Source organism: Chelonoidis abingdonii, chromosome 21 (genome assembly GCF_003597395.2).
Source record: "Chelonoidis abingdonii isolate Lonesome George chromosome 21, CheloAbing_2.0, whole genome shotgun sequence".
Classification (NCBI taxonomy): Eukaryota; Metazoa; Chordata; order Testudines; family Testudinidae; genus Chelonoidis; species Chelonoidis abingdonii.
Genome location: NC_133789.1, coordinates 7932366 through 7956231, shown reverse-complemented (window position 1 = coordinate 7956231; position 23866 = coordinate 7932366). Strand labels below are relative to the sequence as shown.

At 54.7% G+C, this 23866-nt stretch overlaps 1 protein-coding gene across 9 annotated transcripts in view; it reads left to right on the top strand.

Annotated features, from left to right (window-relative positions):
* Nucleotides 1-1326: 1326 nt before the first annotated feature.
* Nucleotides 1327-23866, top strand: part of HDAC5 (histone deacetylase 5) — a 109331-nt gene continuing 86791 nt past the window's right edge. For 4 of the 9 annotated variants that reach the window (XM_075059612.1, XM_032791530.2, XM_032791529.2 and 1 more), the window contains exons 1-2: nucleotides 1352-1593; nucleotides 16939-17135. In XM_075059612.1, the coding sequence (XP_074915713.1) occupies nucleotides 17114-17135 (22 nt within the window). In that variant the 5' untranslated portion in view covers nucleotides 1352-1593; nucleotides 16939-17113. Of the gene's footprint in view, nucleotides 1594-16938; nucleotides 17136-23866 lie in introns of all 9 variants that reach the window. The other 5 variants (XM_075059611.1, XM_075059610.1, XM_032791528.2 and 2 more) reach the window with 3 other exon arrangements.

Genomic DNA, 23866 nt, shown 5'->3' with positions numbered 1-23866 from the left:
CCTCGGCAAAAATTAAATTTGCACATGCTCAGTGCAGACTTGTTAGAGCTCGGATGATAAATTCTGCCAAAGATGCCATCTGCACTGAGCATGGTCCACCCACCTCACCGCTCCTACATGAGACCAGATTGTGATGTGCCATCCCCACAGAGCAATTTAGCATGCTCCAGCCCAGGACTGCAGAGACCAAGCAGGACTTTCCCTTGCGATTGCTATGTCTGGCTGCCAGGGGTTGCTGCAACACCAGGCATGGCAGGGGGGCTTTGCTCTCAGTGCTCCCCTGGCTGGAGCCCAGGCAGCCTGGAAGAGAAGGAGGGAGGTGAAGGCTGATTGTGCCTGAGGCTGAGGATGGAGAGGGAATGTGAAAAGGGATTGCAGGAGCCAGAGGTGGGGAGGAGTGGAGGGAAGGGGGAGGATATGGGTGCAGGGGAGGGGGACAGGAGCTGGGCAAGGGAGTAGATAGGCGAAGAGAAGGGGCAGGGACAGGAGCCAGGGAGGAGTGACTAGTGGCAGAGGGGGATTGGACAGGCCAGAGGCACTGGAGCAGGTTTGTTTAAACTGCTAGAGCACAGTCCAGCTCCCTAACCTGAAAGTGAACCCAGGAGTCCTGAGTCTCCACAGTTCTCTGCTGCCAGCAGGTAGCCGTGAAACTCAGTGGCCCAAGGCATCTCAAACTGGGCACCCAAAATGAATGGATGCCTTTGCCAAACGTTGGCCCATTGTCTCTGTGCCTCAGTTTCCCATCACGTGAAATGGGGATCATGGGCCCTCTCACAGGGGTGTTGTGAAGCTAAATTCACAAGTGTCCATGACACGCTCAGACAACCGCGGCGAGAGGAACACCCAGGAAGAAATTAACGGCGCTGCATTCAGCATGGGGTTTGCGCGGCGTGCGGTAGATAAGGCCCGGGGCTGCATATTGACCGAGGAGGAAGAGCAAGATGGAATAACTGAAGAGCTGCATGAGCCTGCCAGTAACGCCTGGCATGGGAAAGCAGAGGCACAAGGGGGCCCAATCCAGGTTGCCGGGGGGCCCGGCGTTCACAGCACGTGCTAACTTTTGAGCGCGGGGCTTTGCAACCTCTGTTCGCATCCTTCCCTGGCGGGGCGACCCTGCAGCCAGGCCTAAAGCTGGGGCTTGCCCCACCCGGCTCCAGCCCTGAAACCCCCCCCGCCCATCTTCCTCTGGCCCTTTAAGACAGTGTCGGTGACGCGCCTTCCTTCTTTGAGGCCCCGCCCCACGGGGACCAGGCAAAGGAGGGGGGAGGAGGAGAGTGGTGGGGGGAGAGAGGCTATTTTTATCCCAGGGTTCCGTCACGTGACGGTGAGTGACGTCACCAAATGTTGTTGTTGGTGGTGGGGAGAGGGAGGGAGCAGAGCCAGCTGCAAAGATGGAGGAGAGGAGGAGCAGGAGCTGGTGGCGGTGGTGAAGGATCAGGAGCAGGAGCAGGAGCAGCCAGATCCCTGGCACAGGTGGGGCAGAGCCAGGGGGCACCAAGCCAGGCTGGGCCCAGCTGCAGCCCCCCGCCCCTCCCCGCACACCGCCCCGTGCAGCAGCAGCAGCAGCAGCAGCAGGAATCTCAGCAGCTGCAGGTAAGGGAGGGGCCCGTCCTTCCACCCAGGGGACACAGTGCACAAGCCTCTCCCGGGCTCCTGCACCATGCCAGTGCCCGGGAGAAGGGGAGCCGGCCCGGCGGCTGCATGCGGTGCTCCTGACACCGGGGAAGGGTGCAGGGTGCAGCCCTCCTCCCCCATCTCCCCCCCCCTCCCCGAACAGGCTTTCCACCTGCTGCAGGGAAAGAGGGGGAAGCCATACCTGCTACAGGTAACCTACCTGTGCATGCCCAGAGCAGCAGGGGAGGGCTGGGGGTGTCCAGCAGCTGTTGGTGGCTCAGGGCTTTGTTAGGGAATGTTGCAGGGAGAGGAAGCGCTGGGAGATGGGGGGCGAATTGGGCTGGGCAGGGGGAGGTGGTGGAGGCAGGCACCGCCTGCCTGGTGCATTTGCAAGGTATGTGCACCCTTAGGTTGGTGTTGCTGATGCATCCTGCTGCCAGAGATGACCTGTCCTTCCCTTGGGCGGGTGCAAGTCTTTGTGGTGTGTATGTGTGTGTAGGGGGGAATCCAGGCACCTAGGTGTGCAGAGGCTGCCAGGACAGGCAGTGGAACAAAAGGCAGAGACTGGATGGTTATGAAATGGCAGCGCAGAATGCCCAGACTGCCTGCATGTATGGGAGGGGTGGAATCCAGCGCAGGGGGGTTGGCATCAGGAACGTTGCCTCCTGTTCATCAGGACTGGCTGAGCTCCAGCTTGTGTTGTGTGTGTGTCTGGTAGGTGGGTATGTGCCTGGGGGTGTGAGACAGGGTGGTGTGCGCCAATCGCACCGCACTCATTGGAAGCAAGTCGGGGCACATGGGCAGCAGTGCTTGGGAGTCAGGGTGGTGGGGTGGTTTTTCCCCAGGGGCCTTTAAAGGAGGGGTTGTTCTGGAGCTCCCCAAGAGAGTGCATGCTCCCCCCGGTCTGCGTCCCCTTAACGGTGCCAGGCCTTTGCAGCTTCTGGAGGCTACTTGTGGGGTGCAGCCCTGCATCCATCCCCTGGATCCCATTCTCTGGAAACCTGCCTCGTAAGGGCTTAAACTTTGTGCCATGGAAACCAAGGGGATGCGAAGCCGGTTCGGTTGCATGAATGCCCCCTGCCTCACATCCCCATTATTTTGAATGGAAATCTTGTCTCATAACTTCAGGCTTTGGCGCTTCATTTCCCCGTCGCTGGTTGAACCATTGGGGGCTGGGGTGGGAGAAGGAAAACGTGTGTACAGTATCATTGCCCGTGAGACAAAGGTTTGCTGATGCCTCGTACTGCACGCTAGCCGTGTGCTATAAATACTAAGCGCTGGGAAGGGGGGTGTGCATGCAAGAGGAATGAAAAGGCTCCTGAGCAGCAGCGGCTCTTAAATAATTTATCTTTCTGACTTGCATCCTTTGGAGGAGGACTGGCTGGAATATTGTGGCGCTCGTAGCCTCATTGCTGGGCGATGGGTTTTGTTTGCGTGGTCCCTGGACCGTTCTGCTGGTGGATGAGGCGCAAGAGCAAGCGCTGGTCTTTGGGGCTCGTTTTTCCTTTTGCTTTCAGAGCTAGACGGTTTGCCTGCTGAGGCTGGGGGGGTGGGACGACGCTGGGGTGCATGTGTGTGTGATTGACTCCCTTCCCTGCTTTCCTTCTCCGTCTGTCCCTCATTATCCTTGCAGGTGACCTGCAAAATGGGGCCATGGCAGGAAAGACGTCCCTCCGGGAAAAGGGGCTTGCTAATGGATTATCTGTGTGTTCCCTTTGGCTTGCCAGGCCCAGCATGCCCCTGTGCTGCAAACGGGGAGCCAGATTCTGCTCTTGGCCACACCGGTGTAAATCCTCAGTAACGCTGTTGACTTCAGCACGGTTACTGTGGCTGGATGCGGGTGTAGCCGAGAGCAGCACCTAGGCCGCGGGCTGGGATGCGCGGTGCAATACGCAGTCTGGTGGTGACTGCGAAGGACCCCCGGCGGGATCAGAGAGGTTAGTGCTGAGAGATTGGTCAGGTGCCATGCAGCCCATGGGGAAATGGACGGCGGGACTCCCCGTTCTGCCCTTGGAGAGGTCTTTCCATGCCCTCACGTCACTTGCTGCTGGGAAATATTTCCTAGTATTCATCCTTGGTTTTTTTTCCCCTCTCCGTTCCTGTCCTCCTTGCGTAATAAGTAATGCCTCCTCCCTGCGTGCTTACACCATTTCAGATGTCTGCGGACCGTTACTATTTCTGTCTGCTCATTGTTAACTCTTTAAACCTTCCCTCCCAAGCCAGAGCCCTTTGCTCTCAGGGCTCACGCTGTGCCTGGGACGGGGTGTGAGCTTCCAGATGCCGTCGCTCCTACCCTAGGGGAGAGGGGATAATGATGACAGGGGCTGCAACTGGGATCAGGGTCTCATTGTGCTGAGAGCTGGACCAACTTATCATGAGACAGTCCCTGCTCAAAGGAGCATATGGTTTGAATGGGGACAAGGGGTGTGGAACACTAAGAGGAACATAAGGTTCCAAAAGCAGAATTGAGAAGGGAGTTAGGTCTAGTGGTTTGAGCAGGGGGGGACTGGCAAGCAGGACTCCTGGCTTCTAGCCTTAGCTCTGTAGGGAGCGGGGAATTGGGAGGGTTAGAACGAGGGTGAACAGGGCTCGTGCTTTATATTTCTGTAATTCAGGCAGAAATTAATTCATGGAAGTCCTATCACCTGTGTAATACAGAAGATCACAGGAATCCCTTCTGGCTTTATAGATGAAACATTTGCTGGTCCCAAAAGTTCAAAAATCACGAGATGGGCGTAATAAATCTCATGTTTTTATTTTATTTATTTATTAAATAAATAAGGTTCTTCTTAGTTGATTTCCAGTGCAGCTTCATGTTTTCAAGCTTTTCTTTGCAACCATGAGGAGCAGAGAATTATTGAGGTAGATGAAGGCTGTGAGATGCTCCTCCCGGACTCACACGGCTGCTTTTAAGAAAAAAGCCACGGGTCTCAAGCTGTGCAGTAAAGTCACAGGTGTTGGCAGTGCTGGGTGCTCTTAACGATGAGCCTGGTCCAGAGCCCACTGATATTAATGGAAAGGGTCCCATTGATTTCAGTGGGCGTTAGATTTGGTTAAGGTGAGCAGATGTCCCAATTTACAGGGACAGCCCCGATATTAGGGGCTTTGTCTTATAAAGGCTCCTATTATCCCCCCACTCCCTGTCCCGATTTTTCACACTTGCTCTCTTGTCATCCTAGATTCAGTCCCACTGACTGGACTTTCCAAAGCTCTCAGCCCCCATTGTCTCAATGGGAACGTCTGGTTGCTGAGCATTCTGGCGGATCCAGCCCCACAGTGTCTGCTTCGGAGGAAGAGCCATGTGCAAGGCAGCTGCTTTACATTATTATCCTCAGGGTGTTTCCAGTTCCCTTTTTTTTTATGTTTACAGGTCACCTCTTCTTGGTACCCCATTGTTACCCTTTGATGAGGCTTCCTAAAGACCTCACTTTATCCCCTCTCCGAGCCAAGCTGGTGTGGGGAATGAGAGCCTCTCACAAGAGACTCAGCAGGAGAAATTAGTATTAGTTATGAGCCTTCTTGCTGTAGCACTTTGGAGCTGTAGTCATGGACCAGGACCCGGCCTGCTTGGCGCTGGACAAAACATTGAATGAAGAGACAGCCCCGGTCCCAAATTCAGATCTTCCCTGGGTTGTCTCGAAATTTGACAGAAATCTGCAGCCTCAGATCTTGGACGTTGTAGCTAATTTTAGAATCATGACTTTTGGCAGCCAGATCTCTGTGGTGGCTTTGAAAATCGGAGCCTTATTTGTTGTCAATTTAGTATTGCCATGCTTGAAAGTGAGGCTCCGGGCTGCAGGCAGGACCTGTGCGTGGCTCAGTAGTCAAAGCTTTGGCCCAGCGGATTTCTGATCCGATCAGAGGGGATTTGATTTCAGGAAGGGCCTTTCCTGATTAATTATGTAGCTAGCACTACTCACTCAGAAAGGATCCACAGGCGCGTTCTGCGCTGCTGCATGTACAGAGACTCTAAATGCAGCTGATTCTAGGATAGGAGAGGAAATAGCAGCTAGTGCATGGAGGGTAAACTTTGTCTAAGCAGACTGGAGCAGAGCCATGGCCCCATGGGCTCTTGCTGTGCAGAGAGGACTTTATTAAAAAGATCCGCCCATGGAACTCAGTGGGTTTTACTCTCCTCTCTCTTAGGCTGCTTTTCTGACTTACAGGGGTCTAAATGAGAGAAGATTAAGGCCCACTTGAGCTATGACTTGTAGCGTCTAGATGTCCGTGCTGAGATCTGGGCTGCGTTGTACTCACACATCATAAGAGACAGGCACTAACTGTCTAATACACAAGGCAAAGGAAGAATTATCTTTGTTTTACTGTTGGGACACTGAGGCACGAGGGGACTTGCCCAAGGTCACACAGGGAGTGTGTGGCGGAGCAGATCTCCCACATTGCAATGCAGAGCTTTAACCACAAGACACTCCCTCTCCAGGAAGGGTGCTCATTGGAGACAGGCCTGTTCGGATTTGAAGCTGTGATTCCAGGAAGCATTTAATGAAATCCCAGTGCTGTGGTTGTGGATGGGCGTTTTGCCACTGACTTCAACAGGGCCAGGATTTCACCCCGAGCTAATGGCGATGAAGCCATCTCGAAAATACAGCTATGCTCCATGGTTGTGTCTGTGGCTCCAACCAAGTGTGTGCAGTTGCAGAGAAAAGATGGGGCTGGTGGTTTTTGTTTTAAGCTGTCTGCCCTGGAAGCTCATCTGAGCATCCAGCTGGACTTTTTCCTTCTCACTCGTCATCCTCAGTCACCCGGATCCGGCCTGCAGAATCTTTCCCTCGGTGACACCTGTGTGGCCCTGCTGCCTCCAAGTGCAACCGGAACTGGAACTTAGTTAATGGATTCCGCTGCTGACGTGGGAGTCTGAGCTGAATTCAGCCCATTGTCTCATAGCTCTGCAGGGCTAGTGTGAATGAGAAGCGTTGGCTGCTACCATCAATAGGTCTGACTGTGATCTGAGTGAGCCACTCTGTAGGGTAGGAGGGGGCTGGTTTCTTTACACCATCGTTTCTGTGAGCAGAACCGCGTTTTGAGGGACTGCTAGACCCTGTGTGGGCTAGATTTCAGGATACTGGCCAGTGTAGCAATGCGGTACAGTCCTGGACATCAAGGCCTTTTCTTGTGGGATGAGGTGGGGAAGATACTTGGCCAAGCCCCTGGAGTTATTCTCCTTGGGCCAAATCTCCAGCTGATGTAAATTGAGATAGCTCCAGTGTGTTCTTTACCTGCCATAGGAGCCGGGCAGGGGCTGCGTGATCTAGTAAGTAGAACTGGGGATCAGTGAGCCTGGAATCTGTTACCAGCTCTGCCACTGAGCTGTCGGGTGACCTTGGGCAAGTCACTTCCCGGCTCTGTGCCTCAGTTTCCCCTCCTGCCTGGTGTATTTCGACTGTGAGGCCTGGTCTACACTTTCCCAGCATAGTTGTGTTGGTTAGAGATGGGATTTTTACATAGCTGTGCTGATAAAAGCCCGACTGTGGACAGTTTTATCCATATAAAAGCCCTGGCAGCCCAGTGAAGCCGGCCAAGGGAAACCGTGTAGTGTTGCAGTCGGTTTCCCTTAGCAGCCTTCCAGGGGGAGACTGGCTGGAATTTCTCAGTTTCCTTCTGCAAGCTGTTTATGTAGCCCACCGGTGAGTCCTTTTGTGGTCCCTCCGAGTGCCTGGCCTATGGGGGACTGAGTCTGCAACAGCCCTAGATCTAGGAGGATTGGTTCCTTAGCTGCAGCTGTAGCAGCTTGTGCTTTTAGAGCTGGAGGTCTCCAGTTAAATCCACCACGTGCTGGCCAAGATGGCAGCTCCCCCCCGCCCCATCACATAAGGAGCTGGCAGTGGAAGGGCCTGTGCTATCCATTGCAATGCATAGGGGGCCTTCTAAAAGGCAAAGAAGCTGGCGAGAAGGCCATGTGGGTTTTCTCTCTGCAGGTCTCCTGGGTGAAAGGCCTTCCTGGCTCTTGTGGCTTCTGATAACCCTGGCCCCTTAGTCAGGAGAGCAATCGATCAGGGAGTGCTCCAGCCAGAATTGTACTAGCAGAACGTGCCTCAGTTACCTGCGTGAGTCCAGAGTGGGGTGTGAACCCAGCAACTTCAGGGCTAAGATCGCAGGCCTCTGCTGCACTGGCTGAAGGTGGAGCACCATTAGCTTGCCGTTGCGGGAGACTTTTTTCCTCTTTTGTGGACCGGTGTCGCAGAACGACTGGACCTCAGGGAGGGTGCAGTTCATCTGTGACTGGTCAACTGCGTGCCAGCTGGGATGAGACAGTACCTAGGTCATACAAAGAGACAGACCCAGGGTGAGGGAAGGTCAGAAGGGGGTAGGTGAAAGCTGTTTGAGAACAGAGAGAGAGCAGGAGCGGGAGATAATTGCCTGCGGGAGACCTGGGACACCAGAAACTGGGAGCTGCTAGCAAGGCACTGGGAGGGCTGAGCTGGGGTGTCCTGCTACGCTGCAGGAAGACTCGTGCAAAGGTCTGTAGGAAGGAAAGCAGTGAATGGGGCCCAGGAGCAAGGGATTGGCTGGGGAGGGAGGTTCCTCTGTTGGGTGCGGAGGCCTGGAAGCTGCATGCAAGAAACCTGAGGTGACCTCGGGTAGAGAAGTGGGCTTGGCGCTTCCAGGGGGATGGGCTACGGAGTGGGGCCCTACAAACGAGACTGTGGTTATTGACTCTGGGGTGGGTGACCTGGGAACAACAACCTTTCAGTAGCGTTGAAGAGGTGCTGTGTTGTAACCTCGTCTTACTCCGGGGCTTGGGGAGGAACTGTGTTTAGCAGGAGGGCTTGGGGGCTTGTGGCACCGTGTATGAACAAAGCGGTTTGAATTTGCTGCTAACACGTTCCTCTGTGTGCGTGGCCGAAGGGGAAATTGAGTCAGGTTTCGCGTGTGCTGCCAAGGTCAGCGCCCATGTTGGAGGGTTTCCCCGGTAACAACCAGGCATTAGAGGGGCAAAGACCCATATTCTCCTAGCACAGCTGTTCTCCGCCAGGCCCATTGTGAGCACCTCTGGAAATCTCTTCGTCTGTGTAGGTTTTTGTACTGTGAGGCGTATCTGTTCATGGGCAGAACCCCTCTCTCATTTAGCAATATGGGAAAGGCCGGACGGCTGTGATCTTCTGACCGGCTTGTGAACCCTTGTCCATAGGGGCAAGGTCTCTTTCCTAAGAGCTCCATTGAAGCTGCCCCAAGCCTGCTCTCCCACGCTGGGTTCTGCTCTCCGCCCCTCCCCTGCGGTCGAACCCGATGGGTTTGCTGGCTGTATTTGCTTTAGCACTCAACCGTGCTGCGAAAACCACTGAGTTGGGCAGCCCCGCTTGTCTCACGACACGGCTGGAGCGTGGTCTGGCCTGGTGGCGAGCACGGGACCGAGTTGCCTCCCTGAGCCTTGCCATGGTGTGAAAGTGTGTAGGCAGGCTCAAGACATGCATGTAGGCAGGCTGAGACATGTTGGAACGGCCTGTGGGGGTGGGGTGGCCGGGGGGGGGAGTTGTTTCAGTCGGGGTGGTGCAGGTGGGACCAGAGATCCAGGAAATGGGGCAACGGGGAAAGGAGCAGGGTGGGGAGGAGACCCAGACAGGCAGGTGAGGGGCAGGACGAGGCAGAGTCCCTACCTGAGAATGCTCCTGTGAAATGCCGCTCCAGCCTATTCGGTAGCTGTCCCGGGGGGAAGAGGTGTGGTGCCAACACCCATCGGAGCTCTGTGCCAGCCCCACCCTCCCTACCCCCGTCCCCTCTGAGCTGGGGAGCAGCGCTGGGGAAGAGCCCTGGACCCAATGCCCTGCTTCGGCCTTCGATCCGCGGGACAGCCGCACTGCTCCAGCGATCCCGGTGTAACTAAAGCTGTGCAACCACAGAGGTGTGGTCGGCACTTAGAAAGCTGCAGTGCCCCAGCGAGGATGCTCCTGTGCGGCGTTAATCCCCCTCGGCAAGCGGCGTTAGCTGCGTCGACAGGAGACGCACTCCCTTGACCTAGTGCTGTCTCCGCCGAGGGTCCGGTCAGTGTTCCAGCGGCACTCGGGGTGTGCGTTTTCACACCCCTGAGGGACGTATTTATACCAATATAGAGCTGTAGTATAGACCTGACTGGGTGCAGTTATACCGGTATAAAGGTGCTTACGTCAGTAGAGCTGTTCCTGTGTGGGAAGGGAAGCCAGCTGTCCTGGTGTAAGCCACCTTTATACTGGTATAACTGGGCCCACACTGGGGGACATACTGGGGTAATAATGTTACCTAGCCTGAGCAGGCCTCCTTATTTTCCTAACTGTTGTGACACCAGAGGTGGGGAGTGGGGAGCTTGGCTCTTGCGTGCTTCCCATGGGCTGTTTCCTTGCCTGCGGCAATGGAGCCCCCCTCTCAGCCCAGCTATGCTCGGCCAGGCCTAGTCGTTACTGAACAGGAGCAGGAGGCAGAGCCGCCCAGGTTCTAATCCTGGCCGTGTCGCTTGTTCCCCCCTGAGACCTTGCGCTGCTCACTTGGGGTCTGTTTAGTTTTGAAAGGGCAGGTCCAGCCTGCCCCACTTTCCGTCCATGCGCGACCGCCGCTGTTGTGCACCCAGATCCGGGGCTTGTGTCCGTGTGCAGGGCCAGCTGTGTCCCTGATTGGCCCTGTGGGTTTGGAGCTGCCTGACTTATTTCTAGTGAAATCAGGGCCTTCGTTTAACCTGGTTCTGCATCTCGGCGTCCCCCGTGCGTAAGATGAGGACAGCCATCCCGCCTCTCTCTTGGGAGCAGGTGGGGCTTAACGAGCCCATGGTTGCACGGTGGTTTGAAGGTGAGGCAGGCTGTGTGCTGTTGCCATCGGACGGAGACAGTGGTCATTGATTGTGGTACTGTAGCACCTGGTACATTGATCGTGGTACTGTAGAGGCTGCCTCCAGGATCGGGGCCTTCCTGTGCTGGGCGCTGTTCCCACACGTAGTGGGAGGTAGTTTCTGCCGCGAATGGCTTGCAAGACAAAAGGTAGGAGGGGGGATGTTGAGGCCCAGAGGTGCCGTGACTTGTCCAAGGTCACCCAGCAGGTCAGACCCAGGAGTATAATCCAGGTTTCCTGAGTTACAGGCAAGTGCCCTACCCACTAGACTGCAGTGCTGCTGCAGCACAGTCCAGGCTGCTTCATGTATGTTCCCAGCTGCTCCGTGCCCATAGGCTCATGGGTGTCAGGCGACCTGGGAGCCATTAGATCCAGCCCTGTGTCACTGAAGTGTGGCCCTGACTGGCTGCGTGTACTGATTAGTCACTTTCTGCTCACTTGCTCTCTCACTCCTTGGTGATAGTGCAGAGCCGGTGGCTTTATCTGTGTGTTCGCGCCATCTCCCCCACTCCCTCCCCAGGGTCACTAGGGTAGATAACCGCTATGGGACTGGAAAAGGGAGACCTGGGCCAACCCACGGGTTGCTGACTCGTTACAGGACCAAGCATGTGTCTGCGGGGCAACAATGGAGAACACAAGGGACCCACAATCGCTCCCTGCCCCAAGGTGAGATCTCCTCTGGGTCCTCTGTCCTCCACCTCAGTCTGACTTGGGTCAGGGAGCGCTCAGGACCTGGGACCCTGCCGGGGGGGCCAGTGTCAGCACCGGAGATGTGGGGTGACTTGGGTCCAAGCCCTGTCAGTCTGCAGTGCGGGCGGAGGACGAGCCGCAGACCCGAGTCAGCAGGTCTGCGCGGTGCAGTGTGGACGCGTTAGCACCTGACTCTGGTAGCTGTAAAGCGAGTGCAGTCTTGGGAGCGCCGAGTCCAGGAGCCCAGGTCTCACAGACCAGGGTTTCCAATGCCATGTAGACGAAACCTTAGCAGGTTTTCCCCTCTCTGAGGGGGCTGGGTAGCCAGGGACCCTGTAAATGGTAAATTCCTGGCACGAAGAGCTATCTGAGCATCTCCCAAGGGCCCAGCTGTTGTCTCTGCAGCATACTCCAAGCAGGCCGGGCTGGTAGCAGATGAAGATGCTTTGTCCTTCTCTAGCTTATGCAGCTTCCTTCCATGAACGGAGCCTGGCAGCTCCCTCTGCGGCCGGTTAATGTCAGCCCTGTTCCGCGTGTGGGGAAAACGAAGCCCAGAAAAGTGAAGCCACTTGCCCCAAGTCACAAAATGCATCCACAGCAGGAGTAGGAAGAGATCCCAGGAGCCCTGAGCTGTAATCTCTGAGCCTTCTGCCTTCCTAAATGCTTGTGCCCATGGGCCAGTAGCCACTTCATGACACTGGCAGTTATTAGCTGGGGGGCAGGGGGAGGGGTCCGTTTTTTTTTTTTTTTTTAAATCTGGATCCGCTCTTGAGAGCGAGCAGCCGCTGAGTGCCCAGCTCCAGTGTGTGTGGGCGGGCACTGCCTGTCTAGAGAGCCCTTCCCCATGTCCCCCTGTTAACAGCTGATACAGAGCCCCAGAAAGTGAAAGGGAAATTGGCCCCATGATGAGCCTTAAGAATGAACCTTTACCTCTCTATGGCACCCTTCGCCCCACAGAGCATCTGTGAAATGCAGCCCCCTCTGGGCAGAGGGCAGCGGCCAATTCAGAGTATGCTACTCCGGCAGTGGGCAAGAGGAGAATTGGACCAAGGTTCCTGGGGCAAACCCTGCCTCTCTCAAATTCTGCCAGGGGGTATTTAAACCCCAGATGGAGCAGACAAGGACACTCAGTTCCTCTGCACCATTCGGGCTGTAGCCGGCTAAGAAAGATGCTGCAGACTTTGGGACACATTCTCAGGGGTGTAAATTGGCATCACAGCAGTGACTTCAACAGTGCCACAGTGATTTACGCTAGCTGAGGATCTTTTTGCTTACATCTCCGTGCCAAGGCCGTCTGCTAGCGGTGTCTGGCACACGGCTGGCTGCAGAGAGTTTAAAGCACTTTCTAGCTGAGCTGCAGCGTTTTCTAGGGCTTCATAGTAGCTTGGAAGATGCTTCAATCCGGAGAGCTTTCCTCAACTCTCCAGATGCATCCCTAAGTGAGAACCCTCCCCTGTGGCTTGCGGTCGGTCGGACACCTTCTCTGCATCAGGCTCAGGAAGTCTTTAAATAGGCTGTGGTTGTCAGACAGGTCTCTGCCGCTGATGTCCTCAATCCTACAAGCCAGCCCTGCTATTCCAGCTCCTTCCGCTCTTTGCAATCAATCTGTCCAGGCGAGAGACGCGTGCCAGGAGCGATGCCCTCCACTGACCTGCCCCATGAGCATTTGCACCAAATCAGAATGGTAGTGATCTGCACACGCTCAGGCTGGTGCATGTGGCTACCCAAACTGCAGGGCAAACTCTGGTGTCTCCCGTGCAGAGTTAGGGATTGTGGCAGCTGCAGTCATCTGTACCAGCTGAGGATCTGGTCCGGTAGCATTAATAAGAGATAACTACTTGCTCTCCTCTAGTGCTCTTCATCTGAGGATCTCAAAGCACTTCACAGACATAATTTGATTAAGCCTGATGACCCCACTGTGGAGTAGGTCAGGGATTGTATACAGTAGGGTGTTACCTAGAGGGGAGAGCATGTAGCGATTGTAGGCACCAGGCCTTCCAGCTCTGCCACTCATTTGCTGTATGATGTGGGTGAGTCACTTTGCCTTTCTGTATAATGGGGAGAAAGAAGAGTGCTTCAGAGGGGGGATGTAAGGGTTATTTTGTGCATGAATGCTGGTGAAGTGCTTTGAGGGCCTGTGATAGAAAGTGCAAGGTAAGTGTTCCTTGTGGCTCACTTCACCCAGTACTGACATGCAGCCACCTCTGGGGTGGAATTGCAGCAGTTGTTTAACAGCACACAGCAACAACGTAAATTTGAGAGCAGAGAAGCTTGCTCTGTCCAATGGAAAGTGCAAGGAAAGAATTCAAGGCAAGCCAGAGGAGACCGCCAAGCTCTGGTAAAGAGTGCCTGAAGATCATAGATGAGCACTGAGAGTCAGGGCCACATCTGTCTAAGCAGATGGCACCCCCAGTTGACCAGGAGAATCTTGAGGGGGATCAGTACTGACCAATTCATTGCCAACTGCCTGCTTGCACCTTGGAGGTCTCCCATCCAAGTTCTCACAAGCTAAGGGGGCTTGGCCTGATCAGATCTGGCAGCATCCCAGCGTGAGGTGGATTGGCTGCTGGAACGGGATACTCACTGTTCTTACTGGCAGGTGGGGCGGGGGTGGTGAGGCTGCATTTCTTCAGATGGGCTTTCAGCACAAACCCCTAATGAAAAGAGCGGTGTGGTGTGTCAGAATTGAGGTGCTCAGAACTGGGATAACAGGGATGCTACGTGGGAGACTGGATACCAAGGTCATGAAGGAGATGCCCTGACAAGCCCCTAAAGTCCTACCAGGAGATCCTGGGAAAATGTCCGTCCTGCAGGCCGATGGCTGTCTTGGGGGAGGTGGCTGGATCTCCTCCCCTGTCTCCCTGGCTCGCTGGTGTGCGGCTGGTGTGGTTGTCCAGGGGGGCGAGTTGCCCTGCCCCAGATGGAGAGAAGTCAACGCCGTGACCTGCCAGCACTCTGGCCCGATACACGAGTCCCTGGGCTGGTGCTCAGCGGATGGGGAGGGCTCATGCGATTGCTCCTCCTGGCTTCCCACCCCAGCTCCTCCACCCCCTCAGCCTGCAGCGGGGGAAGAGAGAGAGAGAGAGAACGCTGCCTCTCCACTGGCCCGATCCTGCGGGATGCAAAGCTCTGCTGGCTTCAGCGTGGGAACCCTGCCAGCCCAGGCTCTGGGTGATGTGCAGATTGGTACCTTCTCTGATTGCCCCTTCTCCTGGTTCCTGCATACCCCTGGGGGGACCCCCACCCCACCTCGTTGCCATGGCTCCCTTCTGACCCAGCTCTCCTTTGCTGCAGATGCCCATCGCAGTGCAGCAGGCCCTGCTGATGGAGATTTCTAGGTCAGCCTTCCTCGCTCTCCTCTGCCTGCCACCCTCTCTGATGGCTGCCCTGTCTGCTCTCCTGGCCTGGGGGCTCTCCCTGCCTTTGTGGGGCCAGCACCGCCTTTGCAGACGTCCTTTCCAGGCAGAGATGCTCTCTCTGCCCCGACGCGACCCCCTCCCGACAAAGAGGTTGGGGAGCTGGGCCCCTTTGGCAGGGGCAGAGTCACAGCTGGGAATGTGCAGATGTGCGGGCTGTGGGGCACTGCCTTCAGGATGTGCCCTGCAGGTCCTGCCCTTTCATCCCTCCCCCGATCCCCACACCTTTGCAGGGAGAGGCTGCGTTTGGCTCGGGGAGGGCACCGCTCCGTGCTATCCTCTCTTCCAGCCACTAACCCCAAGGCTTGGGCTTCCTGCAGCAAGGCACCAATCTGGTGCTGTGGAGCCATGGACGGGCTGGGGGAAGCGGGCAAGACAAACTCAAACCCCCAGGGAATACGGGGATGGATATTTCTCTTCAGCAATCACCATCCGCCACAAATTGCCCCTGCACGCGAGACATGCAGCGGGGCTGGCGCAGAGCCATCGCCCGGGTGCCCGCTACAGGTTTGGCCCATCTGTCTGCACAGTGCTGCTAGCTAACCCCTAACCCGCCACCCTCCCCATGCTGGGGAACCCATTTCCCCTGCCTTAGCAAGGAGGGGAGTCCCCAGGGAAACCAGGGCTCCTTGGGGGTCCCATCCAGAATCTACATCTGGAATCTTCACTCTTATGCCAGCAGTACCTGGAGGCCCTCTGGCGCTGGGGGCTGCTGGAACTGCATCAGAGAGAGACACTCGGCCCATCCAGCTGGGTAAGGGAACCAGAGGCCCTGAGTGGGGAAGGCGATTGTAGGCTGCAGATGGCAGAGTCGGCACTAAAACTCAGATCTCGTGAGCCCCGGTCTGGTGCTCTACCCACTAGACGATGCTGCCTGCCTGCTTCCTCGGCTATCCCCTGAAATGGCTGGCTTGCGCTGGCAGGGCCCTCTTTGGCTGGCATCTGGGCCGGCTGTAATGAGCTGCAGGCCGTGACGCTGCAGCAGTGCAGTGAATGCATCGGGAAATTGGTTTTTCCTGGAATCTCGGTTTGTTTGTAAATGGACTTTCCACTGTCCGAATGGGAGACTAGCTGAATTCCCCAGTGTGGTAGCGTGGTCTTCTCCTGTCTCTGGTGGTAATCCCATTAGCAGAGGATTAGCCCAGAAGATGCGAGATGAGTTTGGGTATCAGTGAAGCTCTGCATTGCTGTGTGTGTGCTCTGCCTTCAGGGCAGCGTCTGGCCTGGCGCTACAAGGAGAAGGGGCTAGATCCTGCTGCTGTTGAAATGAAGAGAGGCTTGGATGGGGAGCAGGGCTTGATACTGTAGCTGTGTGGATGGATTTGTCATAGAGAAATGTTCGGAGTTAACAAATGACTTTCCATTGTTGCTCTGGGTGCCGGATAATAATCACTGGTAAATATTGAGCGCTTTGCATCTGTTGATCTCAAAGCACTTTACAAAGGAGGTCAGTATCACTGCCTCTCAGATGGGGAAACTGAGGCACAGGGGCCACCAACTTGCCCAAGGTCACCCAGCTGGTCAGTGGAAGGATGGTTTTGTGATTAAGGTGCTAGGGCTCAGGAGGCCTGGTTCTCTTCAGTCATTCATCTCTCTGTGTTTCTGTTCCCAGTCTGTAAAATGGGATCATTGTGGTTCCTGTCTTGTCTATTTGGATTGTAAATCCTCTGGGCTGGAGGTTGTCTCTTGTCATGTCTGCCCAGCACCTGGCACAGTGGGGCCCTGGTCTTGGTGGGTCAAAGAAATGCCACTGGACTAGAATGTCACTGCTGCCCCTTACCGGAGGGAAGCAGAACTGCTCATGTGTGTGTCAGAAGTCCTATACTGCTGCTAGCTGTTGGCGCTGCTTCCTCTAGCTCAGCTGGCCTTTGCATTTGGAAGAGAAGGATCCCAGCTCTCGTGGTCAAGTGCTGAGTGACCCCCAGGTTGTCTGCGGTGGCGAGGGCTTGGTGACGCACCTGGCTTGCTTTGTGGAAGGCACCTGCTTGAACCTGGTCAGCTGGGTCAGTAACTTTGTTTGCACCTGCTTGACTCTCTCCAGCTAGGTGACAGGAAGCTGTGCTCGAGGGCAGCAGAGCCACGCATACTGTACAGGGCCCCGTTCTCCTCTGACTCACAGCATCACTGACTCCGGCCCTCCATCAGCGCAAGGGGAGAATCGAGCCTGCCGGGCGCATGGGCCTGTAGATATCTAGGTCTCCCTCCCACGTGCCCAGGGCTTCCCCAGTGGCAGATCCTGGGGTCCAGCTCAGTCTAGCCAGTTCTGGGGAGAAGCCCAATCCGCAGGAGGAGGTGGCCCATCACCCTGCCCCTTCTTCTGCAGGAGGGAGGGGAAAACTGGGGTGTCTTGCCTCGTAGCCCTGGAATTGGGGGGTGTCCAAAGCCTCTGACTGTTGTTGCTCTCCAGCAGGGCTCCTCTGACGGCCTGGCCACGAGGGATGCCTGAGACCCTGGGCTGGCGCTAGAGCTGCAGCCAGCCACGCCTCCTGGGAACTCTGTCAGACGCCCGCCAAGACGCTTGCTCCGCAAAGACCCTTCGCCGACCGGTCTCTGGCCAGGACGCTGCCTGCCTACCGGACAACATGAACTCCCAGAACGAGTCAGGTGAGCGGGGAGCTCCGTCGGCTCCCTGCCCTGGGCGGGGACAGGGTTGCGTTTCGTACCTGCGGCTGGTGGCTGGGGGAGGCAGGAGGTGGCCTAGAGGGGCGTGCTTTGAGTATGCGGTTTTCAGCTACTTGTGAACCAAGTGCTTATCGTACTAGCAGGAATGGTTCTGCTATAGACTGACTTCCAGCCGGCTTTCTCTTAAACCCTCCAAGTCTTTGCTCTGAGTCGGGGGAGGGAGTGTGTGTCAGGTGGCTGCTGCCATGCACCCCAGAAGTGGCTGCATTTCAGCGGGTGCTCCAGAGACGCAGATGTCGGGATCTGCAGCCTCCTACTTGTGCGTGAATGAGCCAGTCGGGGCAAACGAAGTTCTTTGGCCTAGGCCCGGATGCAAGGTGAAATGCTGTCGATTTGGGCGAGTCCTTGTTTGCAGGGTAGTCACCCGGGTTCTTGGAAGGACGAAGTGGGTGAGATAAGATGAGTTCTGTATAGCTCAAAGGCTGGTCGCTCTTGCCGACAGAAGCGGGGCCAAAGAAAGATGTCACCTCGCCCATCTTGCTCAGTCTCATTGGTTATGTTAGCGGCTTGGCAGAAGGATATGGAGAGCCAGAGACTCGGTCTTCTCCCCGTGCCGTCAGGCAGCCCACAGACCTATACGGCTGTGAAGCTAGTCCCCCCCAACCAGATGTCCACGTCCATGGGAACAGGCCCAACACTGCAGTGAGGGAGCCTTAGATCTGGGGGAACAGGCCTAATGGAGAGGCAGATTTGCCAGCAGCATAAGCCAGGTTGGAGAGCTGATGTGACGGAGGTTTCCTGTTCGGGGGGGCAAAGGGTTCAGGAGCAGAAAGGAGGCCGTCTCCTGTCACTTCAGGGAGTGTGTGTTTGAGATCCTGCTCTCAGTAAATTCCACCCCAGAGCTCTGAACTGGTGGTTTCCAGTTCTCAAAAGCACAGGCCTTTGTCCGCCACCCTAGCCTAGCCAGGCCGGGGGGCACCAGGCGCTCTGTTCGTCTCATGTCTGTCACATGCAGTGTAAAGGGATGTTGCATCTCTGCTGCGGGCGTGTCCCAGCCCAGGGTCTCTCCTCTGCTGCTGGGAAGTTACAGGTTGACCTGGGGTTTGGTGTAGTGCTGACTGGGGCCGACCCGTGGTGCCGGGCCAGCTGGCGGTGGTTCAGGCCTGGAGTATTATCCCTGTTTTACCACTGAAGAAACGGAGAAGTGGGGACGGGTAGTGACTTGCCAGCCAGTGTTCGAGCTGGGAAGAGAACCCAGGAGTCCCGTGCTTTCACCGCGAGGCCACGTGTCTCCTGTTCTCGTTGGCTGGCAAAGACCCATGTTGTGCTGACTTTCTGCGGAAGAGCAGAGAGGCCAGTGTGGCCAGGCTTGGGTTGGTGAAATCCTGCCCTGGGTGTACAGGCTCCCAGTACCAGGGCATCTCCGTCCTGGCGACGTACCAAGGGCCATGTCAGTTGTCCCTGCTGGGGATCGGGGGAGTATCCTCAGTGGGAAAGAAGCATTCAGTCCTCTGGTCCCTGCTTCTGCTCAGTTGTTCCCTAGAACATATGTGCTCAGAGATGCTGAGCGCCCACAGGGCTCATTGAAGCCAATGAGAGCTGCAGGTGCTCTGCTTAGGGCAGGATTTGGCCCTGTATAAATTTAATAAACCTCTTCACGTTTGGTCCTGGGGGGGTTGCATTGTCAGTGCAAGCTGAGAATGGCACAGCACGTCTCCTATGCCTGGGGGGTGCCCGGATGAAGTTACACCCCCCTGTTGATCTGTTAGTTCCATGGTTCTGAGAGATGTGGGCAGATATATTTGGGGATCTGTTGGGGTTTTGGGGTTCTTTGAGCTCTTTGCCTGCTGTACCTTGTATTGTAGCATTTTGGGTTGCTTGCTGCAGTGTGTGTGTCCCCCCTACACCCTTCTGGGTGGAATTGGGAGTGCATGACTGTGTGTCAGAAGCACTATACAGCAGAGTGCTCGTGAAGATTCCCCTTTGGCTCAAGTGCAACACAGATAATGGTGTGTGGGAAGCGGGGAGGGGCGCACTGCAGGACCTTGGAACGCAGCTTCCAGGCCTGGATTGTGGTGACAGAGCCAGGCAGTTTAGCTGGCTAAAGAGGCTCATTCGAAGTAATTGAATGTCCTTTTTACAAAAAAAAAAAAAAGAAAAGAAAAGGAAAAGCAAGCTGTAAACAAAGGTTGCGAGGAGCGAGATGGCAGCCGCGCGGTCTCCTTGGCAACAGCACATTTGTGGGCACTGGAGCCCTGGCTGGGAGCAGGCCTCTCAGCGGTTCTGGAAGATGTGCCTGGAAAGCCGCTGCTGTGTTTGTTGCCGTTGAATTGATGCGTCTGGAAATGCTCAGGCCAGGGTGGGACAATCCTTTTTTGTGCTCACCCCCCACCCCCCACTCTCCCCCGCACGGCTGTTGCATTGTGCAGTAACCGAGCTATGAGGGCTGTTGAAGGGCGTGGGATGGGGAGCGGCTTGCTTGGGGTGAGGAGCCTTTGCTTGCCCCTTGCTGGCATTTCTAAGTAGGGCCCCACCGACTCAGCTGAGGGCCCTGGCGTGCCGGGTGCTGTACCATGCCGCGTGGGAGACAGGAGCAGGGCTGACCGAGCAGTCCACTGGGCAGGCTGCCCCGGCGCTAGGGCTCCATTGCCAAGAAAACATTTGGTAGAATCCTGTGTGCTTTCCCCGCTGGATGGGAAGCCGACCAAGGATGACCCTGTGGCTGAGGCACTAAGCTGGGACTCAATACGGCTAGAGAAAATTCCTCAGCTACAGACTGTGTGCCCTTGGGGATGAGTGCCGTACCCATTTTACAGATGGGAAACCGAGTCACAGTCCTGCCTGGGCATCTCAGTCTAGGATCAAGCCTTTAGGCTGCCAATCACTAATAATACCACTCGCTCCCTCCCCCACTGCTTTGTCTGGATTGTCTCTAGCTTATAAACTCTTCGGGTCCAGGACTGTTTCTTATTATGTGTTCGTCCAGCGCCAGGCACAATGGTGCCCTGATCTCGTTCAGGGCTCCTCATGCCGCACTAATCATTGGATCCTTTAGTTTTCCCTTCTGCCTGGTCCTCCTGAGGAAGTTCTCTCTTAGTGAAATACTGCACTTATTAGCTTGTGAAAACCCAATTCCCCCTGCTGCCGCCGCTGCCACCAAATAAGTTTATTTCATAGGAGAAATCAGCCCTGCTGGAACTTTTTTCCTTCCTGTCGGACTAAGGCAGTGGGTATCAGTACCCCAAAGGGCACTGGCTGTTTAACTGTTCTGTGTGGAGCCTTCGAACTCTGCAGCCAAGTGGCCCTGGGCATTACGTTCTGCAGACGGCAGTGCAATTGCTAACCAAGTTGGCATTTAAGTGGTCCTAATTAGGCTTTAAAGCTAACAGCCTGTGACTGGGGAAAGTTCACATGTCCCTTGGGGATGATGCTTTGGCCCTGGGAAGAGGCAAAAGGGACAATCGCTCACCAGTCGTTTACCGGGTAAACCAGGGGCTCTCAACCTTTCCAGATGACTAGACCCCTTCCAGGAGGCTGATTGGTCCTGCGAACCTCCAAGTTTCACCTCACTTAAAAACGACTTGCTTGCAAAATCAGACCTAAAAATACGAAAGTGTCACAGCCGCCGCTGGTACTGAACAGTTGCTGACTTTCTCGCTTTGACACTATAATTCTACAATAAATCGATTGGAATTGAAATCTTGTTCTTACGTTTCAGCATATAGTCTATAGAGCAGTATAAACAAGTCATTGTCTGTATGAAATTGTAGTTTGTACTTGCTTCGCTGGTGCTTTTTATGTAGCCTGTTGTAAAACCAGGCAAATACCTAGCTGAGCTGATTTCCACCTCGAAGACCTCTGTGTACTCCCAGATGGACGCGTACCCCTGGTTGAGAACCGCCACTGTAAACCATCGTCACAACTGGAAGGGTTGCTGGGGCGGGAGGAGGGATGATATTCCTATCAAGTTCTCCCCCAGCTTCAAGTTCCATTGTGATAGCTGGGGAAAATGAACAGTGAGTGGGCTTGTAATTGGAGCTCTGACCTAGAACTCGAGAGATCTGGGTTCAGTCTCAGCTCTGCAGCAGACTTTTTCGGTGACCGTGGGCAAGTCGCTGGCCCTTTCCGTGTCTCAGTGCTCCAAGTATAAAATGAGAAAGATCCTTCCTGTGTCTACTTAGATTGGAAGCTCCTTGCGGTAGAGACTATCTCTGTACAGCACCTTGACCAATAGGGCTTCCATAGTACAAACAAAAATACCAGTGAAACTGACATTGAATCAGCCATCATTAGGGTTCAGAGTCAACACGTCAGCAGTCGCAACTGGAAACCTAGCCTCAGCGGGCCAGGCAAGGTGACACTTGATGGGCCTGATATTTTTAGAGTCGAGTGTGGGGGGGGTCAGCTTTTGGAATTCACAGGGTCCATGGATTCTTACCATCCTGGACAGTGAAATATCCGGATGATACCAAGTGTCCCCAGCACCCTCCTCCCTTCCAAAAGCGGAGTAGGTTATATAAACACTGCTGCTCGGCTCCCTTCCGGCTCTTCTCTAGTGGTCAGGCCGGGAATAGTTGGGCTGCCTGCATTAAGGAAGTGTCATGGAATTGCCACTGCATCTTCTCCATCACCCCCACTCTCTAGGCGGAGCTCACATTGCTTTCGCTTTCCCTTCCCCTTCCTGGCTCTGGACTTCCTTCGCTGAGCGTCATTGAAGAGCCCTGGGGCTAGTCTTAAGAAATTAATTAAGCCAGAAAGGGAAATGCAGCTTGTTCCCGCCTTGTTCTGCGTCACTTTAATGGGAAGAGGCGTGCGCCCAAGCTCTCCAACCTCCTAGATTCCTGGGAGCCTGGTAGGCTGGGATCTCCTGTTGCTGATCTCTGGATCTAGCTGTTCCCTAAACCATCCAGGGTTCCCCACTGCACTTACGACCTGATTCTCCAGGGCCCTGCACCTTGATAGCACCAGTAGGGAATGGATGTGAACTGTTGCTGTTGGGATTTGGTTGCATTTCACACCTGGTGTAAATGACCACTTGCAGGTTCAGAACCATGGAGAATCAGGTCCTAGATATTTTCAGAGAGTTGCCTTGCACCTGGAAAGTAGGACTCTGGATCTTCCTGTCATTTTTCACTAATTAAAAAAAAAAAATATTACGAAATGATGCAGTAAAGCTGCGGTCTAGTGCTTTGAGCACGGGGTTCTACGAATACCTGGTTGTTATATGCACTTTTCCTCCATAGATCTCAAAGTGCATTACAAAGCAGCTCAGTATCACTATCCTCATTTTACAGATGGGGAAACTGAGGCACAGAGCAGGGAAGTGACTTGACCAAGTCACCCTGTAGCTCTGCTGGGATTAGATAACCAGGTCCCCAGAGTCCCAGTCCAGTGCTCTGTCCTGAGTTCTAATCCTATCTCTGCCACTCAGTCGCTGTATGACCTTGAGTGCAAGTCATGCCTCAGTTTCTCCATCTGTAAAGTGGGGCTAATGTTAGCCACCATTTTTAAGTGCTTTGAGATCAATGAATGAGAAGTGCCCAGTGTTTCACCACTGGATTTTGAGGCCAAGATTTAAAAAAATTACGTGTACAAAGGAAGGTTTTTAATTTCGCAGTGAAGCCTCGTGTACAAAAATGCTAAGCAGCCAGCTGCTCCCATTGGGGAGCTCACACATGGGGGCCTAACCAGAGGCCCAAGTGTCAGCACCCGTTTCTGAATGTTTGGTCTGAGTGTCTGATCCTGATCGCCATATTTGGGATCGGGAAGGAATTTTCCTCCGGGGCAGATGGGCAGAGGCCCTGGAGGTTTTTCGCCTTCCTCTGCAGCATGGGGCACGGGTCACTTGCTGGAGGATTCTCTGCAGTTTGAGGTCTTCAAACCACGATTTGAGGACTTCAATAACTCAGACATAGGTTAGGGGTTTGTTACAGGAGTGGGTGGGTGAGATTCTGTGGCCTGCGTTGTGCAGGAGGTCAGACTAGATGATCGTAATGGTCCCTTCGGACCTTAAAGTCTATGAGTCTGAGTCTATGTAACTATTGATAGAAAAGAATGTGGCTTCTTGGCCTATTGGGCAAATCCTCATTTGCCTTTATTAAAAATAATAATAAAGAACAAGGAAACGAGACCCCGAGCGCCCTGTCCATGTGGCTGAGGTTTTACAAACAGAACACTGAGAGTCAGGTTCTGTTTCCCACAGCAACCCCAGTCCTCCTGCAATGCCCATAGATCATGGCAGAGAAGTTCCTCTTTATAATTAGCAATAGAAAACCCTTAAAACGCACACGCTCAGTTAAGTTACGACTGCTGGGAGCCGCATGACTTTGTTTCCTGTCTCCGGGAACTTGTAAAATCTCAGCTCGAACGTGCCCTGCTAAATCCAAGGCAAATTCATGATTATAAAATGCCGACTTTTCATTAAAGCATCGTCCATCCCAGGATCTGAAGGTGCTTTACTGGCATTTAATTAAAAGCTTTTATCAACCCTGGGAGGTATGTTTAATCAGGATTATTCTTGGTTTGCGAATGGGGACACTGAGGCAGAGAAGCGCAATCACTTGGCTGAGGTCAGAACACAGAACTTCTGACCGCCCCCACCAGTCTCTGGCTCTAACCACTCGTCCTCCTCACTGTTCCCATGACTCATCTGGTCAGAGAGTAAGTCACATGGGAACGCTTTATATTTTTTTTGACGTTTAATCTTTGGCTAT